The following is a 19538-nucleotide window of genomic DNA, read 5'->3' as shown; positions in this document are numbered from 1 at the left end:
AACCTGCCCCACAAATGACTGTCCTGTGGGCCATATCCCAACCCCTTGGCTCTAAGGAAGACAATGATATTAGTTGTCTTATACAGCAAAACAGTTAAGTTTTATATTTTCTTTCCATTTATGTGGCTATACAGACAGCGAGCTGCTGATCCCGTCTGAAGAGGGAGATGAGGAAGAAGAGACCGAGCCTGTGGATAAAATATCAGGTGGGGTATTTGGGTGGGGGACGCTAGAGGTGAATGGAACTAAGAAAGCGTTCCCCCAGAAGTAGGAGGTTTGCTTGCCCAGACTGGGCTCATTTTCTACGTTTTACCTTGATGGAGCTAAGACTTAATGTGAAGTACAAAGGGACAATGCTGGGTTATTAAAATGTACACAGCCTGAAACACTCATTCTTGTATATTGTCTCAGACAGCTCAACAAAGAGCGGTGGTATATACCGTATTTTGTAGGACAGGCTTTGCAGTCTGCAACCTACAGACGCAGTTTCTTTTAGACAATCTCTGAGGCACAATACTTTGAAAGAAAAGGAGTTTATTGAGGTGAAATTCACATAATGTAAAGTTAACCATGTTAAAGTGAACAATTTAGTGGCATTTAGTCCATTCACAATCTTGTGTAACAATCACCTCTATCTATCTACTTCCAAAACACTTCTGTCACTTCAGAGTAAAACCCCATACCCATTAAGTAGTTTCTCCCCATTCCACGCACCCTGTAGCTAGGAGAGGTCCCTTGGTAGCATAGACAGTTCGGTCTTGACTCCTAATCTAAAGGCTGGCAGTTAGAGTCCACCAGTAGTGCCTTGGAAGAAATGCTTGGCGATTTGCTTTAGTAAAGATTATACCCAAGAAACCCGTATGGAGCAGTTCTATTCTGTAACACATGGGGTTGCTGTGAGTCAGAATTCACTCAATGCCAATGGAGTTTTGTGGTTTGGTAGCTGTGAGAAACATGCTCACACACACACGTGCACGTTAGATTTTTGATTGAGGGCCCATCAAAAATGCAAGGCAATTCTCAATTATAACACAAGTCAAGGCTACATAGGATTCATTTGTAAAAAAAGTATTGCAACTTTTTGGTCCTGTGCCCGTCGGAAGGAATATACTGTTGAACAAAATGCGGGTGTAGTCTTGATGGCAGATGCCTAATTTTCAGGTAATTTCATCTTACTCCCTGGATCATGTTTTGCAGCTAAAAATTTGCAGCTGAGGATGGATTCCATAAATCAGCCATTAATCGCCACAGAGGAGGGAGATATGGCCAGAGAGATTACTGAAAAACTGCCTGTCAAAGTAGGCATGGGTCTTTTTCCTCTTTGGTGGGGTAGTGGGACTCTAGGGTCTGGTGATGAGTCGGATCAGACAGTCCCGTGTTGGAGGTCCCCAGGACCCATCTCAGGTTTGATGATTCACTGGAAGGACCCACTGGACCCAGAAAAGCTGCTATCCTCACAGTTACGGTTTATTACGGAAAAGGATACGGATTAGAGTCAGCGCAGGAGAAAGGTATACAGGTCCGGGTCCAGGAGAGGCCAGATGTGAGCATCCACTTGTCCGCTCTGAGTGGAGTCAAATGGACGGTGCTTAATTCTCCCAGCAACAGTGTGTGACATGTATGAAGTGTTGCCAGCCAGGGAAGCTCATCTGAGCCTTGGCGTCCGGGGTTTTTACTGGGCTCAGTCATGGAGGCGTGGAGTGCCATGGAATGCCGTGTGACTGACCTTAGCTACTCAGGCACCCCAGAGGTCAAACTGATAAAACATGGCTCCGGGTCCCAGGAGAACAAAATCGCATTGTTAGCATAGACTAGCTGACGTGGCCCTAGGTCCCAGGTAACCGAAGTCCCTTTTTTTAAAAAATAATATTTTGTTATGTGTTTGGTGTAGTTTTTTTTAATGCAGTTTAGGTTTCTATTCAAACAATTTCTGCACAAATTATTCAGTGACATTGGTTGCATTGTTTACTACGTGTGAACATTCTCATTATTTCTGTTCTGATTGTTTTGTTTCCATTAATCTGGTTTCCCTTCCACCTTACATTCTCATCTTTGTTTTAAAGTTATTATTGACCAACAAAGTCACTCTTATCAGGCAGGTCATTCCCAGGGCTCAGAGGTACCACCGAGGAGCCAGCCAAGGACCAGCCCTGAAGTCCCTTGGACAACCCAGGCCTGCTGAGTTAACCCTTTACTGCACAGATCTCAAGCGAAGTGCTTACAGCCAGGATGTAAGCGGCAGCCTGCCTTTTGCTTAAGGAAATTATACCTGATTGCCCCATGAATATGCCCCCCAAACTCAATTCAGGCCTGGCTTGTTACAATTGATGGGCTTGCAGAGCTCTGTCCAGGCTTTTTCCAGGGTAGTTGGTTCAAGTGTTGGCTGCCTTAGGCAGTTAGAAGAAGAGCCAGGCTGAGTCCAGAGCCTGGGTGCGTTTTAGCTTGTGTGCTGTGGCCTGCTGGCACTCACCATGGGGCTGCGGCTGCCTTGTTGGAAAGTGATGTCAGCCACTGCGTTGAGAGGGAAGCGCACAGGACTTGTCTGGTAGGCTCTCTGGGTGGATGGGTGTATCTCGGGGTGACAGTCCTTTGTCCCCATGTTTCAGAAAATTGTTAAGCACACTGTGGAAAAGATCCACCTCCACGTGATTTGCACTCCTGTTCCTGAGGTGTTTCTGGACCAGAATGTGCTGTTTTTTCTCAGAAATACAAAAGGTATATTCCCAGGGTATATGTGTATGTGTGTGTATGACTCTTGTCTTTCTCTTTTTACATTTTATTGAGAATGTCATTTTTGTTGTTATGTTAATTTATAATATGATATACTTTATTATTATTGTTATGTTTATTTATATGCTAACATAGCCTTTAAATTTAAATAGTCTTAAGTTTATTTATAACAATTAGAGGCAGATTCAAAATGATGTGACCTTGCGATGTGAGACGAACTTTGAGGGGCTTTCTCTGCACAACTGGGTGATTTAAAAGGCAGGCGCTGCTCAGAAGTCAGCTTTGGCCTGCTGGGTAACTTGTGGGGGATGGCCCCACCATGTGTCTCACTGCAGGCGTCTGACCCAGCGGCCGCCCAGTGACCATTGCTCTCCTCACCTCCTCTGGCTTCCGCCCCTTTCTGCCCCAATCCACTTAGCTGCCTCTCCACTTTCTCCTGCTGGCACAGTCCCGTTTCTTCTGCCCTTGCGAATACCACCTTGCCTAAGAGGGTGTGTCTGTTGTGTTTTAGGACCATCCCCATTCCAGAACAAATATTGTTTTATCAACATTGCTTATTTTTTTTCTGTTTTGAACTCAGGTGGTACTTTGGGTCAGGGCCTCACCATTAAGCACTGAGTTATCCTCTAACTCGTTCCATCCAAGTGTGTGGGAATAATAAACACAGGAAAATAGGCTCATGCTCTCTTGAGTGCACTCTTTCTTTCCCAGTTTGCTTTCTGAGCAGCCAATCTTAGTCTATACTTCTGTGTGGTATTAGTTCCCCAGCGCTGCCATAACAAAGGACCACTAAGCGGACGGCCTAAAGCAACAGAAATGTACCATCGCATAGTTCTGGAGGCCAGAAGTCAGAATCCGGGGTGTTAGCAGGGCCACGTTTTCTCTGAAAGCTCTAGAGGAAGATCTTTCCTCGTCTCTCTTAGATTCTGGCAGCTCCAGACATTTCTTGGTGCCATCCTTCTTCTGTGTCTGTGTCTCTTCTCTTTTATAAGAACGCCCGCCGTATTGGCTTAGGACCCACCTTCTCCAGTATGACCTCATGTGTAACCTAACTGACAGCATCTACGAAGCCCCTCTTTCACACAAGGTCCCATTCGCAGGTAATGGGCTAAGGTTTCAGCATGCCTTCTTGGAGGACACAATTCAGTCCATAAAGCAGATCTTTAACACTTCTCTGATAACAGAAATTACCAGCTTCTGTTGAGTCCACGCCAGCTCATGGTGACCCCGTGTGTGTTGGGGGAGACCTGTGCTCCATGCGCTTTTCAGTAGCTGATTTTTTGGAAATAGATCACTAGGCCTTCCTTTTGAGGTACTTCTGGGTAGGCTTGAACCTCCAGCCTTTTGGTCAGCAGGCGAGCATATTAACCATTTTCACCACCCAGGAGCTCTAACACTTGCTAGTTCTGTTTTATAACAACATCAGTACCCAAACCGTAGACCTTAGGCTGGGCTGCAGTGCTACCCAGTCTGAATTTTATTTTCATTATTTTTGTTTTTATATGGCTGCCTTTTATTTATGACAAGGTCTTTTTTTTTTCCTCCATACTGGGTTCTTATGTAGTTTTCCTTGAAAATAAATTTATTTAAGTAAAAATTGTTCAATATAAAGAAAATATTAAGTAGGTAATAGTGCATATCTACATAAAAACCAAAAACCAGACCCACTGCCATCAAGTCGATTCCGATTGATAGTGACCTTGTAAGACAGAGCAGAACTGCCCCACAGTGTTTCCAAGGCTGTAATCCTTAGGGAAGTAGACTGCCACATCTTTCTCCCGTGGAGTGGCTGGTGGGTTCAATAGACATGGCAAACGATGTGAAGACTGAAGCTTGTGAAATAATTGCTCCAGTTGACAGATTTGTTGTGTTTCTGCTTTGTTTCCCAAATAGAGTGAGGGAAGAGTCCAAATAACCTTTAAAATGCCTACTGTGGCAATTCATTTTTGGTTGGGTGAAATAAATACATACCAAATAATACCTTGTCAGAAGGGTAGACTCTGTTAACAAATGTGTCTTTTTAATAGATTTTTTTTATTGTGGTAAAAATACACATAACAAAACACCTGCCATTTCAACATTTTTTATATGTACAAACCAGTGGCATTAATTACATTTACCGTGTGGCACAACCATCACTACTGTCCGTCCCCAGATTTTTTCCTTGCCCTGAACAGAAACTCAGTGTCCTTCAGCATAAGCCCCACACCCCGCCCAGACCCTGGTAACCTCTGCTGTGCTTTCTGCCTCTGTGCATTGGCCTGTTGTGGAGATTGCATATAAATGGCATCATCCAGTATCAGTCCTTTTATGACCGACTGCTTTCACTCAGCGTCATGCTTCTCAGGGTCATCCATGTCGCAGTGTGAGTAAGAACTTCACTTCTTTTTATGGCTGGGTAATATTCCATTGTATGGGCGTGCCACATTCAAATATGTCTTTAACAAACCCATGACTCAAAAGATACTTTGACCAGGAATTGGGGAAGAAGGGCTGGGCAACAGAGGGGGGACAGGCACAGCAAGGAATTCAGCACGTTTCTCAGCAAACGCACATTATTTCTACTCTTGTCCAGCTTTAGCTCCTCCAGCCAAGTTGCCCAGTATGTGTTCACTCTCCTGTGCTGTCGTGCTGACCCATGCATGACCCAGGGTGAGTCGGTGCTGATTTCAGGGGCCCAAAGGCTGAGAGATTCATTTGGCTAGCAGTTAACACATACTCTGAGTTTGTGACATACATGCTTCTTTGTAGCTCCTGGGGAAGAAGGAAGAACTTCTGTAGGCTTGGGAACGTTCACTGTTTGCCGTACACGCCCCCCCCCCCCCCGCCCGTAATCTTATTCTCTGGATCTCTTTCTGTTTAGAGGCAATTACTGAAGCTACGGACATGAAGGAAGCTATGGAAATTATGCCGGAAACACTGGAGTATGGAGTTATAAATGCTAACGTCCTGCATTTTCTGAAGGATATCATAGGTCAGGTAAATGTAGACAGAAGAAGAAATCTCAGCATTTAAAGATGAGGGCTGCTTGAGTCACTTATCCCGCAGATACGTAACAGGAAGCTCTTAGATGCCAGGTGCTGTCATGTGCACTGAGGGTAGAGCGGGGAGCAGGGCAGAGGCATTCCTGCACCCCCAGAGCTTACGTTGGGGGAAAATCATGAAACACAAATACAGACGCAGGAAAATGTGAGGACACGTGGCACGAGGAAAATAAACCCCGAGTCCCTGTGTGCTGTAAACAGTTAATGCGCTCGGCTGCTAACCAAAAAGCCAGAGGTTCAGTTCCACCCAGGGGTGCCTCGGAAGAAAGGTCTGGTGATCTGCTTCCTACAAATCAGCTGTTGAAAACCGTATGGAGCGTAGTTCTACTGTAACACGCACGGGTCACCATGCATCTGAATTGACTCAAAGGCACCTGTTTTTGGGGGTTTTTTTGGTCCTTAGCTAGATTTCAAAAAGACAACATCCCCTGTACCTTCTTTTTTTCTGGCACGCAAATGATCATGGTGCTGAGCTGACTGGTTAACACACAGGTTCTCACTTATTGGTGCCGCCGTTTCTAACTTCTCAACTGGCAAAGAGTCGAGATTGGTGACAGCTAAAGCGATAACAAAAAGTATTGTTTTCTTGGTAGTCGTCTTAGAAGTGGTTAAAATTCTTAACCTTTAAAAAAAAAATTTTTTTTTTTTTAAATTCTTACCCTTAGATCACCTGAAGTCTAGTATAGCTGTTCTCCCTTTTAAGTTGGTGCTTGGGACTTGAGTAGTTTTCACTTTGTCGTTACATCTGACCATAATATGGTAGGATATTTAAAGCCACAGGCAAATTAAGAATATGGATTATTGAGAATGACGTTGTGCAATGAACTTGGCATTGCAGGTTTTTTTGCCAGCTTTATCCTTCAATCAACACAAGATGGATACCAGTGTGGGATTAACAGACTGTTCTGAGTCTTCCGAGTATGACTTGGACCTGCCCAGCATGCCAGGGGAAGCGGTGGAGTATCATAGTGTTCAGTTAATACGGGATGAATTTCTGATGAGCATTCAGAAATTTTTAAGTAATATTCAAAGAACCATGCAGCAACTTGAAGGTAAGGTTTTCTTTCTCTCTGCTTTAGTTAAGAATGATGAATTTAAGAAGGCAACTTAAGAGTTCAGGAGCTTTTTGGTTTTAATTCAGGATAACTCTTATCTGCTTGGTCACTATCTAGACTGGCCTTTATTCTACTAAAAACCCAAAACAAACCCACTGTCATCAAGTCAGTTCTGACTTACAGCAATCCTGTAAGACAGAGTAGAACTGCCCCATAGGGCTTCCAAGGAGTGGCTGGTAGATTCCAATTGCTGATCTTTTGGTTAGCAGCGAGCTCTTAACCACTGCACTATCAGGGCTCCTTTATTCTACTAGGAGAGATCAAGCTGGAGATGCCCAGCATTAGTGTGGAGGGAGAGGCGTCAGAGCTGGCTGCTGACCAGGAAACCGTTGATATCTTGGAGCAATGTGTGATAAACTGGTTGGATCAGATCTCCACAGCTGTTGAGGGCCAGCTGAAGAAGACACCTCAGGTAAGTTGGGCAGTGCTTTCCAAGATCCCTGATACAGGTTGTGCCTGGCACCCTGAGAAAGAGCCAGGAATCTGAGGAGCTGCACGATCGCTGTTTTGTGACCTTCTTAAAAGGTCAAAGTAAACACACCTAAGATATTATCCTTGGATTTTCTGGGGTTAGTGTGCTGCCTGATTAGGACCTGGGTTAATAAAGATAACACAGTGTATCAGTCAGGATGTTTGAACTGCAGAACATAGGAAACCCAACTCAACCGACTTAAATAAGCAAGGGAATTCATTGGCTCACATGACTGAAAAGTCCAGAGAAAGGGCTAGCTTCAGGTACAGTTTGATCAGGCTTCTGGCTGTGTTTTTCTATAATTCTCTTAGTTCCAGTCTCTTCTCTCTGGGGACTTCTTCCTCAGGCTGGTTTCCTTCATGGTAGCAACTTGGAGCAGTTTCTGGCCCCACATTCACACACACATTGCCCAGGACAGAGAGAGTGCCTTTGGGTAGCATTCCCAGGTAGAGCCTGAGATTCACTGTGATTCACCGTCCTAGGTCAGGGGCCCATCCCTGCACCAGTCACCAGGTGGATGGCTGTGGAGTTGGCCCTCATTTGGAGCAGTTGGCGAGAGAGGAGAATGGACGCTGGGGGTTCAACCCCAGGTTTCCTGTCCACACTAGTGATTTAGAGTTGTCTGTGTGTTCATGTCACCTCTCAGGGCAACGGCCCCCTGGCTGAAATTGATTTCTGGCGGGAAAGAAATGCAACCCTAAGTGCGCTCCACGAGCAGACAAAGCTTCCAGTAGTCAGAAAGGTCTTAGAGGTGATGAAGGAATCTGACTCAATGCTTGTGGCCAACCTGCAGCCAGTCCTGACCGAGCTATTCAAATTACACATGGAAGCAGCCGACAATGTGCGGTTTCTCTCCACCGTGGAGCGCCACTTCAAGGTATGTTGGGCGTGTACGCCATGTGTTAGCTCTCACCTGGATTCCGTTTCCTAGGGTTCATAGTTCCTCTCTTCTCTGAATTTATCATGCACAGGTACAGTATGACAAGGCCAGGGGTTGTTATTTTGTCCCAACAATGAACCCAGAAAAATTCCTATTTGTGTGTGGTGTGTGTGTATGTGTGTATACATATATGCTCAATATATATGCTCAACGTATACTCATTATATATGCATGCATATTCTATATATACATACGTTCTCTGTCTATATGTGTATACATATATACTCGATATACATACGTGTTGTTGTTGTTATGTGCTGTCGAGTCAGTTCCAACTCATAGTGACCCCACGCACAGTAAAAAGAAACATTGCCCTGTCCTACACCATCCTCACAATTGTTGCTATGTTTGAGCCCATTGTTGCAGCTACGGTGTCAGTCCATCTCATTGAGGGTCTTCCTCTTTTTCATTGACCTTTTGTTTTACCAAGCGTGGTGTCCTTCTCTACCTCCTGATAACAAGTCCAAAGTATGTGAGACAAAGTCTTGCTATCCTTGCTTCTAAGGAGCATTCTAGTTGTATTTCTTCCAAGACTGATTTGTTTGTTCTTCTGGCAGCCCATGGCATATTCAATATTCTTTGCCAACACAATAATTCAAAGGCATAAATTCTATATTCTATATATACATGTACACTGTCTCTACCTGTGTGTGTATGTATACATATATACTCAATATATACATACTTGTGTTCTGTATGTACATATATACTCTTTATGTACATACATTTGAGTGTATACATATATACTCAGTATATAATATATCTTCTATATATACACATGTACCCTATATATACACAGTCACACTTTATGTAAACCTCTTCAAGTGGCTTTATTTACTTTAATGGTAAATCTTGTCTGTATTTCCACATCAGCAAGTACAGACCTATTTCATACTGCTTTTGGTCGTTAAAACATTTCCCCTGTAATAGTACATTTTTCTGAGTGGAGAAGGATAGAAATCCTGCACCCTGGCTGCTCAGCGACAACGTCGGAGCCCTCAGGCTGAGCTTGCTCTCCCTGTCCCCTCTGCCCTGCCGCCTGCCTCCCGGCTAGAACATCACACACGGGTCCGGCTTCCACGTGGTCCTGGAGACCATTCCCTCCATGATAAGCGCCCTGCGGATGGTGTGGATCATCTCCCGACACTACAACAAGGACGAACGCATGATCCCCCTCATGGAGCGCATCGCCTGGGAAATCGCTGAGAGGGTCTGCAAAGTGGTCAACCTGCGCACTCTGTTCAAGTAAGAGGAAACCCTGGGTTTCTGTCTGTTTCTTTCTTTTAGACTTTAAACAGCTTTATTGAGTTGTAATTCACACGCCATACACTTCACCCATTTGAACTGCGCAGTTCAGTGGCTTTAACACATTCGCAGAGTTGTGCAGCCGTCGCCACAATCAATTTTAAAACATTTTCATCACCCCAGAAAGAAACCTCATACCCATCAACAGCCACCACCCAAGCCCCTCACCCCTCGGCCCTGTGCAGCCAGGAACTGCTTTCTGTCTCTGTGCATTTGCCTGTCCTAGACATTTCATGGGAGTGGACTCACACAACACGTGGCCTTTGGTGTTTGGTTTCTTTTACTCAGCATCGTGTTGTCAAGGTTCATCCACATTGTAGCATGGCTCAGAACCTCCTTCCTTTGTGGGGCCGAATACTGTTCCACCGTACAGATATAAAGGCTATTTGTTTTAACCTGGACCTTCTTCCCGAGGTCGCCTCGGAGAGACTGAAGGCAGGTGGCCGGAGAAATCTCAGTCCTGAACTCCGGGCCCCCCTTATTCCCTAGGTGGAATAAACTTAAGTTGAGCTAGATACAGTGGCTTTTGTAAAACGTTTGCTTCATACAGTATGGGTTCACAATGGGTGAAATCAACTCAATATGTCAGGAGAATCACAAAATACCATGTAGGGCTTAGAGGAAAAGGGTATTGTGTTTGGTCAGGGGTTAAAAAACCCAACCAAACCCATTGCTGTAGAGTCGATTCCGACTCATAGCTACTCTATAGGACAGAGTAGAGCTGCCATACAAGGTTTCCAAGGAGTGGCTGGTGGATTCAAACTGCTGACCTTTTGATTAGCAGCTGTAGCTCTCAACCACTGCACCACCAGGGGTCAGGAGGACCAAATGCAGAAGTACTTTTAAAAATAGTACTTCCTTTTTTAAAAAACCTGTCTAGATGACGGTGATACCCCAACCCTGGCATTGTTATCATTTCGCTACTGTGGTGCAGTCACCATCATGGGATTCTGGCCTGGAACCCCTTGCAGCTCAAGCAGAAAGCTTACTGGGGCAGCCCCCACTTTGCACGTGGGTGGTGGGTGGGCAGCTGCAGCCCAGGCCGACCTTGCAAATGGTGGAGGACCAGCAGCCCTTCCAAGAGAGGCGTTGAGGCTGAGTTCAACTCCCCCACCCTGGGGAGTGGGGCTCAGACCCACTGCAGCCTTGGGGTTGCTACAGTCACAGCAGCTGTTTGTTCACAGAGAAAATCGAGCCAGTGCACAGCACAAAACCTTGGAGGCCAAGAACACCCTTATGTTGTGGAAGAAGTCCTATTTCGACGTGCGGGCCAAGATTGAGGCTTCTGGGAGAGAAGCGCGATGGGAGTTTGACCGGAAGCGGCTGTTCGAGAGAACGGATTACATGGCAACCATCTGCCAGGACCTCTACAACGTTCTGCAGGTGGGAGGCCAGGGTGTGGGTGAAGGCAATCAATCAGGCTCAGCTTGCCTGGTGGAAAGAAGCCCAACTTTTTACAGTGAGCCCCTGTCCATTCCAGGGAGATGCTGCAGTCAGGGCCTGGCAGATCGTGCGCCTCTTGATGTAGAATGAGAGTCCAGGAGCTAGGCTCACATTTTTGGAGCCTGCATATGCCCTGGTCCCTGGGTGTGCAAAGGATTAACACATTTGGCTACTAACCAAAACATTGGAGGTTCGAGCTCACTCCAAGGCGCCTGGGAGAAAGGCCTGGCAACCTACTTCTGAAAGATCAGCCACTGAAAACTCTGTGGAGCACAGTTGTACTCTGACACCTACAGGGCTGCCCTGAATCAGAGTTGACAGTAATGGGTAACTGGTAAGGTAGGAGTTAGCTAGGGACTTTGAACTACAAGTACAAAGGCTCTGAGACAGAAGGGAACCTGGAACTGAAAGAGTGCTGGCATGGCGGCAAAGAGGTTGGGAGAGAGCGATATGGGAAGAGGTTGGAGAAGTAGGCAGGGGCCAAATGCGTAGATTGTGAAGGCTGCTGTAAGACGTTTTCAGGGGCCAGACACACAGACTGTGAAGGTTGCGCTGAGACGTCTGGGTGTTATCCTCTGTGCAGCGGGCAGGCTAACAAAGGGCTTCAGGCTGGGTAGAGGGTACCTGTGGGACAGGATTCTTGCCCTCCTGGAAATACAGATGTGAAATCATTTTGCAGTTAGAACGCTTACCAGGAAATGAGAAGGTAACCCTCCTCATGTTTTGTTTGATTGCACAGGTGATAGAGGAATTTTACAACATATTTGGTCCAGAGTTAAAGGCTGTGACTGGGGATCCCAAGCGCATTGATGATGTCCTGTGCAGGGTGGACAACCTGGTCAGCCCCATGGAGAGCCTGTCCTTCGACCCCTTCAGCATCAAGTCCTCCCAGTACTGGAAATACGTGATGGATGACTTCAAGATCGAAGTTCTGGCAAGTAACACACTCATTGATTCCATCTTGAAAGCGGACACCAAGTTTTTCCCCTGTGTTAGATTTATTGGGTTATTTAGTTATGCTTAACCAAAACCAAACCCACTGCCACTGAGTCGATTCCAACTCCTAGCAACCTTATAGGACAGGGTAGCACTGCCCCATAGGGTTTCCAAGGCTGTAATCTTTACAGGAGCAGACTGCCACACCTTTCTCCTGCAGATCAGCTGGTGGGTTTTAACCCCTGACCTTTCGTTTTAGCAGCCGAGCGGTTAACCACTGTGCCACAAGGGCTTCTTAGTTATGCTTAGGTTTTTTAAAAATCACAGAAGTAATACCTGCTTATTTGTAAAAAATAAAAAAAACAAAAACCCTGGAACAGTTCCCCAGGTTTAGCAAGTTTAAACTAAGCTAGACACAGTGGCATTTGTAGAATGTTTGTTTCATACAGTAGGGCTCACCTATCTATGAGTCAAGGTGAAATAAGCTAAGTATGGCAAGAGAACCACAAAATACCATGTAGGGCTTAGTGGAGAAGGGTATTGTGTTTGGTCAGGGGTTGGAGTTATGGAAAGCAACAAGTTGGAAGCAACCTTTGGGATCGGAAGTCTCCGGACAGCTGGAGATGGGAGTGAGGGTGGAGCCTGAGAAGATGAAGGTGATCTCAGGTAGTAGGAGCAGCGTGGACAGAAGGAACAGAGGCAGAAAGAACAGAATGTGTTTTGTGGTCTAAGACTTGAGTAGGTGTTTATTGTTGTTTGATGCCATCAAGTTGATTCAGACTTATAGTGACCCATGTGAGAGAGTAGAACTGCCCCACAGGGTTTTCTTGGCTGTAATCTTTACAGGAGCAGATAGCCAGGTCTTTGTCCTGCAGAGCTGCTGGGTGGGTTTGAACTGCTAACCTTTTGGTCAGCAGCTGAGTGCTTAACCATTGTGCCACTAGGGCTTCTTGAGGAGAGGGAAATAAAGCTAGCAAAGTGGGTTGAACATATGTTGCAGAGGACCTAGAGGGCCAGCGTGTGGAACGGGGCTTGATTTAGTACGTGATAGGGACCCATTTGGAGCCGTTGTGGCATAGTGGTTAAGAGCTTGGCTGCTAACCAAAAGGTCAGCAGTTAGAATCCTCCAGCTGCTTCTTGGAAACCCTATGGGGTGGCTCTACTCTGTCCTATAGGGTCGCTATGAGTTGGAATCGACTTGACAGCAATGGGTTTGGTTTTTGTTTCTGCTTTTTTTTTTTTAGGGACCCATTGCATGTTGTTGACCGAGGGGTTGATATAATCAGAACTGTATTTTAGGAAGATTTTTCCCAGAGAGTGTCAAGGAGAGGTTGTAGCTAAGAGTCAAATTTCACTCTACAAAGTGTGGATAGGGTGGCCCTTCACGCCCACGTGGGAAGCGCTATCAGTAGCAGCCCTGTTATGTGTCTTAAATAACTGTTTTTATAACCCCGAAGCACCTCTTTATATGGATAACCCTAGAGTGTTCTACTTGGTTATTATCTTAGTTATCTTGTACCGCTGTAACAGAAATACCACAAGTGGGTGCCTTTAACAAACAAATTAAGTTTCTCACAGTCACCAGGCTAGAAGTCTGAATTCAGGGCAGTACCTCTAAGGGAAGGCCCTCTCTGTGTTGGCTCTGGGGAAAAGCCTTGTCTCAGCATCTCTAGCAGGCCATCCTTGGAGGTCCTGGGCTTGTAGACTGGCCTGCCTTCACTGTCCTCAGATAGTGCCCGTCTTCCCCTCATGTCTTTTTTAAAAAATATTTTAGGTGGAAGTTTACACAGCCAATTAGTTTCCTCTTCAGCAAATTGTACACAAAGTGTCTGTGACATTGGCTGCAGTCCCCACACTGTGTCAGCACTTTCCCCGTTTCCGCCTTGGGCTCACTGTTCCCTTTCATCTGGTTTTCCCACCCCTTCCTGCCCTCTCATCCCCACTTCTGGGCAAATGTTGCCCTTTTGGTTTCGTCTAATTGTTTGTTCTACGGAGCATGTTCTTTTAGGGTGTTATTGTTTATTTTATAGGCTTATCCATTGCTTGGCTGGAAGGTGATTTCCAGGAATGGCCACAGTTCCAAGTCCGAGGGCTGTCTTAGGGCCATAGTCTTGGGGCTTAATCTGTTCTTTTATGTCTCAAAAGTGATAAGTGTAAGACAACCCCTACAATGCTATGGCCTCATTAACATAACAAAGAAAACCCTATTCCCAAATGTGGGGGTGCGGAGAAGGGCTCAAATGCAAAAGGGCTTGTTGAAAATCTGCAGACAGAGGGTTCCTTGTCCACCCAGCACAGCCAGACCACTAAGCGTCCTCTACAAGAGACTGGAGGGTTAGCTGTAGAAATTTAAATCTGAGTGACATCAGGCTCCTAATGGCAGTAAAAACTGGAAATCATTGAAGAATGCCTTCAAATTTCTGGGGGCGGGGGTGGGGGGGAGGGTTAATTTCAACCCTGAATTCTACTCCTAAGTGTTAGGTCAGAGTTCATACAGACAAGAACTCAAAAATTTTAGTGCCGTGAAACCTTTCCTGGGAGGGTACTAGGAAATGTGTGCCAACAAAACAGAGGAGTAAATAAGGAAAGAGGAAGACATGAGATCTAAGGATGAGGGAAGACAGGGAGTCCTAGAGCAACTGCTATGCAACAGGCCTAAAGAGCAAACCATCTAGACTAGAGAGGAAGGACGGTGAGCTCTGGGTGAAAGGCTTCCAGGAAAATAATGGCCCTGATGTATTGGCATATGGAATCCATTATTGATAGGTGTATGGCAGAGATGTTAGAGCAGCTGGAACAAAACTAACAACAAATATGTAAATAACCAAGCAAATGAAAAATAAAGGTACTATTAACTCAAGAAAAAATGAAGACTTGGACAGAAAGAAGACACAGTTATGATGGGCTACTTAACTCAAGCGAACAATATTCACATAGACAAAATGAGTAAACACTGACCATTAACCAAAAGTTATGATAAAACTATGCTAGAGGAGAGAGAGAGAAAGGGGGGTAGGAGTGAAACAACTGAGTCTGTATCTACTCTTAGAAGTTATCAGGTGTCTAAAATTAATATATCAGGAAATAACCACATTGGCACGTCCTTAGGAAATATGGAAGTGAACAGCAAAAGAAACATCTGAAATTGTGATGAATGACCTCAAGAATGTGGATGGAAAAGGTTGAGACTACTTATTTTTCAAATATAAGTTTTTTTAGTATTATTTAACTAAATGATGTTGATGAACACTAAATTAAAAAAAAATGACACCAAATAAAATACAAGCTGAGAATAATTTATAGGAACAATGTTATAGCTGTTATGGATTGAACTGTGCCCCCCAACAATATATTGTAAATTGTAACCCCCTATAAAAAAAAATTTTTTTTTTATATCTGTAGAGGAAACCCTGGTGGCATAGTGGTTAAGAGCTACGGCTGCTAACCAAAATGTCAGCAGTTTGAATCCACCAGGTGCTCCTTGGAAACTCTATGGGCCAGTTCCACCCTCTCCTACAGGATGGCTATGAGTTCTTGTATGTATGAACTCTGACCTAACACTTAGGAGTAGAATTCAGGGTTGGAATTAACCCTCCCCCCCACCCCCACCCCCCAGAAATTTGAAGGCATTCTTCAATGATTTCCAGTTTTTACTGCCATTAGGAGCCTGATGTCACTCAGATTTAAATTTCTACAGCTAACCCTCCAGTCTCTTGTAGAGGACGCTTAGTGGTCTGGCTGTGCTGGGTGGACAAGGAACCCTCTGTTTGCAGATTTTCAACAAGCCCTTTTGCATTTGAGCCCTTCTCTGTACCCCCACATCCCTGGAACCTGGTGCGTTCAAATGCTGAGCCACTCAGAGACTTCCACAGGGGAACAAACCAGTTACTGTCTCTTCCCCCTGTTGCAGGCATTACACTGTACCTCTCTGCCTTTTGTAAGTTTTTCAGCAGCAGTAACACCCATGCCATACACCTACCAATAATGGATGCCATATGCTCAGATATACCAGGGGCGTTATTTTTCTGGAGGCCTTTCTCCCAGGAAATTCAATGATATTCTTGCACAGTACCGCATGGTTACTCTCCTTCTTCCAAAAATTCCTGAACTGTCTCCTCTGCTGTTGTCTCCTCTCCCATTTTTCTTTGCATATATTAGTGAATTCTTTTAAAAATTCCTTTTCTGCCGTTTTGACCTGGCTGGGGAGAGAGAGCAGAAAACACATGCAGATCGTCTGCCATTTTCAGCTGGGCACCAGCTCCCATGAAGAAGCAGTATAAATCCATCCCAAGGCGCTGCTTTGTTCTTCGCCCATTTCTCCTCGACTTTGGTTTTGCAGGGTAATTGCATCCGCATGAGGACTGTTTTCTTAACTTTTCTTTGTTTTTTCCTTGTGGGGGGCAGGTAATTGAGAAAGAAGCAAAAAGTTTTATTGACGAATCTTTTAAGACACTCCGATCAGCAGAGGCAGCGTTTGACATGCTTTTAAAGTTTAAGCATATTCGTTCACGGGAGGCTATTAATCGGCAAATGATGATGAAATTCAATGATATTCTCGCGCAGTACTGCAAAGAGGTAAGAAGGATCAGCAGCCACCGCAGCAGTGAAAGCACACTAGGCAGGTTGTGACCCGCTGGATCACGTTATTTGTCTTTCCTCTCTAAATCGAGGGAAACCTGGAGTTTTCCCATGTAGGCTTGTCACGTAATACAGGTCATCGGAGCAAAGTGGGGCTTGTTTTTCGTGGAGAAATTCCTTAAGAAGGTACCAGCTACTGTGTTACATGCTTCATATCGTGGTGGGCCCTGTGGGTCAGCAGCAGTGATAATCTCTGTAATAACAGTAGTCGTCGTAGCTAACTGCGTGCCAAGGTTGTGTTGTCGTTGTTGTGTGCCGTTCAGTTGATTCTGACTCGTAGTGACAGCATGTGACAGACTAGAACTGCCCCATAGAGTTTCCTAGGCTGCCATCTTTATGGTCCCAGATCACCAGGTCTTTTCTCCCACAGAGTGGCGGGGTGGCGGAGTGGCTGGTGGATTCTAACCATCGCACCACCAGGGCTCCTTATTTTTCTGACTACTATGCTTAATCCGCCAGGCACTCCTCGGAAACTCTATGGGGCAGTTCTACTCTGTCCTGTAGGGTCGCTATGAGTCGGAATCAACTCGACGGCACTGGGCATGCTTAATTACTCAGACGAGAGTACAAAATTGCTTATTTTAAAATACAGCCTTGGCCACTGGTTGTGCCCAGAATGGATTTCAGGATTTCTAGTAATTCAGTCAAACAAATTCCTGCACAGCGTACACGGTCTGTAATTCTAGGGCAACGTGGAGCGTTGCATCTTAAACCAAAGAAAAAATTACTTTAGAGTATAAGAAAAAGTAGCAAATAAGAAAGTGGTAAAAACGCTATTTTCTATCTTAGAATATTTCTCAACATTCCTATCTTCATTCCACTGAAGATACAGATCTCAAGTTAAATCTTTCTTGGCTAACACGGTGGTGTTTACAGAATATGCTTGATTGCTTTCCAGATCGACATAGTCAATACACTCTTTGTTCAGAACCTCGACAATCCCCCCCTGTATAAGAATCACCCTCCAGTAGCAGGTGCAATATACTGGGAACGGTCTCTCTTCTATCGGATCAAACACACCATCCTCAGATTTCAAGAAGTCGAGGAGATACTGGACAGTGATCGAGGAAAGGAAGTATGTGACTTTTACTGAAACTGCTGTGTTTTAGTTCTAGATGAGTGGACCTCCCTGGTACTGCTCGGGAGAGCTGTCCAATCCAAGTGGGGGCTGCATGGAGCTGCCCGTGTGAGAAGCAGCTCAATTTCACAGCTGTGCCTACAGTTTAGAGGGTCTTTCCTGTGGTCCCTGATTTGGGGCTCACATTTAAAACTGCATTTTGTTTCTCTTTAGCATGTTAATATGTATGACATCTTTCTTTTTTTAATTGTTGTTGAAAGTATACACAGCAAAACATACTCCCGTTCAGGAATTTCTGCATGAATGACTCAGTGACACTGATTACGACCTTCGAGTTGTGCAGCCATTCTCACCCTCCTTCTCTGCGTTGTTCCTCCCCCATTAACATTAACTGTCTGCCCCCTAAGGTTCGTATCTGATCTTTCCAGGTGCTGCTGTCAATTTGATCCCATATAGGTAGATCTTAAAAGAGCACAGTGTTCAAGGCAAACATCTTTACTAAATAAATTAACCTATTGTTTGGTTTAAAGAAGATGTTGGGGGATATTTTTGGTTTAAGGTTTAAAGATTATCTCAGGGCAGCAGTTTGGGAGGTTTCATCCAGCCTCAGTGGCCCCATATATATGACATCTTAATACATCATATTAGTGCATATGATATCATATTAGTGCGTATAACATACACAATACCTATGACATCTTAGTCCACACAGCGTCTCAGTGCAGATGACACAGGACATGGGCTTCTCCCTGTACTTCACCTCCAGCTCCTCTGGAGAATGGCTGGCATCTCCTAGGAATCCCTTCTCCTTTTCCAACCTGTGGGTTCCGTATGCTGTCTAACGAGGCTTGGCGAACCTTTTCTGTAAAGGTGCAGGGAGTAAATCCTACAGGCTTTGCAGTTCATACCATTGAGGACCCTCAAAGGCTTTATTTATTATTTATTTTGTGGGTTTTTAAAACTATTGGTATTTACTATGTTAGAAATGAAAATTGAGAAGTGTTAAAAATACATGATTTATTAATTCCTTTAAAAACTCTGCTGTTGTAGCAAGAAAGTAGCTGAGGATACTATGTAAACGAGGGGGTGTGGCCATGTTTCAATAAAACTTTATGGATGCTGAAATTTGAATTTCACATCATTTTTCATGTATGATAGATCATTATTGTTCTTTTGGTTTTTCTTTTTTTTATCATTTAAAAATGTACAAGCCCTTATCAGCGCACGGACCGTGTAAAATCTGGCTTGTAGGCTATAGTTCGCTGACCCCTGGCATATAGCCCAGGTTTTAAGTTATCACAAACAAATCCTTCAAAACTTGTGCAAATCCGTCTACTTCCTTTTCCGAAATGTGTCAACAGATTTTTTTTTTTTTTTAGTAGAGATGAGAAAGTGTTATTTCCAAGGAGAGAATGACCATTGCTTGAACTCTTTGACAGGTCAAGCAAATATATTTGGAGGTGGGTAGGAGAATGAAAGAGTATGAAGATAGAAAGTATGATCAGTGGAAAGAGACGACAGAACAGATCCTCCCAACCCTTATGAAGAAGAGTCTGCTTACTAAGGTACATATTTCTGCACCCTTTGTTGTTAACTGCTGTCGAGTCAGCCCCCAACTCCCGGTGACCCCCTGCACAACGGAAGGAAACGCCACCCAGTCCTGCACCATCTCCATGACTGGTTATGGATCAGATTGTTGTGATCCATAGGGTTTTCGCTGGTTGGTTTTCAGAAATAGACCACCAGGCCTTTCTTCCTAGTGGGTCCCAGTCTGGAAACTCTGCTGAAACCTCTTTAGCATCACAGCAGCCCGTAAGCCTCCACTTATAGACAGGTG

General features: G+C 44.8%; 1 protein-coding gene across 4 annotated transcripts in view; it reads left to right on the top strand.

The window, feature by feature from the left end:
• DNAH10 (dynein axonemal heavy chain 10) overlaps positions 1–19538 on the top strand; it is a 141147-nt gene that overhangs the window by 5936 nt on the left and 115673 nt on the right. The window contains exons 2-14 of one of the 4 annotated variants that reach the window (XM_049865944.1): positions 135–206; positions 1198–1298; positions 2607–2715; positions 5594–5709; positions 6613–6826; positions 7144–7301; positions 8008–8238; positions 9356–9546; positions 10791–10989; positions 11789–11983; positions 16390–16560; positions 17522–17698; positions 19141–19266. In XM_049865944.1, coding sequence (XP_049721901.1) covers positions 135–206; positions 1198–1298; positions 2607–2715; positions 5594–5709; positions 6613–6826; positions 7144–7301; positions 8008–8238; positions 9356–9546; positions 10791–10989; positions 11789–11983; positions 16390–16560; positions 17522–17698; positions 19141–19266 — 2060 coding nt within the window. Of the gene's footprint in view, positions 1–134; positions 207–1197; positions 1299–2105; positions 2232–2606; positions 2716–5593; positions 5710–6612; positions 6827–7143; positions 7302–8007; positions 8239–9355; positions 9547–10790; positions 10990–11788; positions 11984–16389; positions 16561–17521; positions 17699–19140; positions 19267–19538 lie in introns of those variants that run through there. The other 3 variants (XM_049865947.1, XM_049865945.1, XM_049865946.1) reach the window with 3 other exon arrangements.

This window comes from Elephas maximus, chromosome 22 (assembly GCF_024166365.1).
Source record: "Elephas maximus indicus isolate mEleMax1 chromosome 22, mEleMax1 primary haplotype, whole genome shotgun sequence".
Lineage (NCBI taxonomy): Eukaryota > Metazoa > Chordata > Mammalia > Proboscidea > Elephantidae > Elephas > Elephas maximus.
Note: the sequence above shows the minus strand (reverse complement) of the source record. Positions and strands in the feature narration are given on the sequence as shown.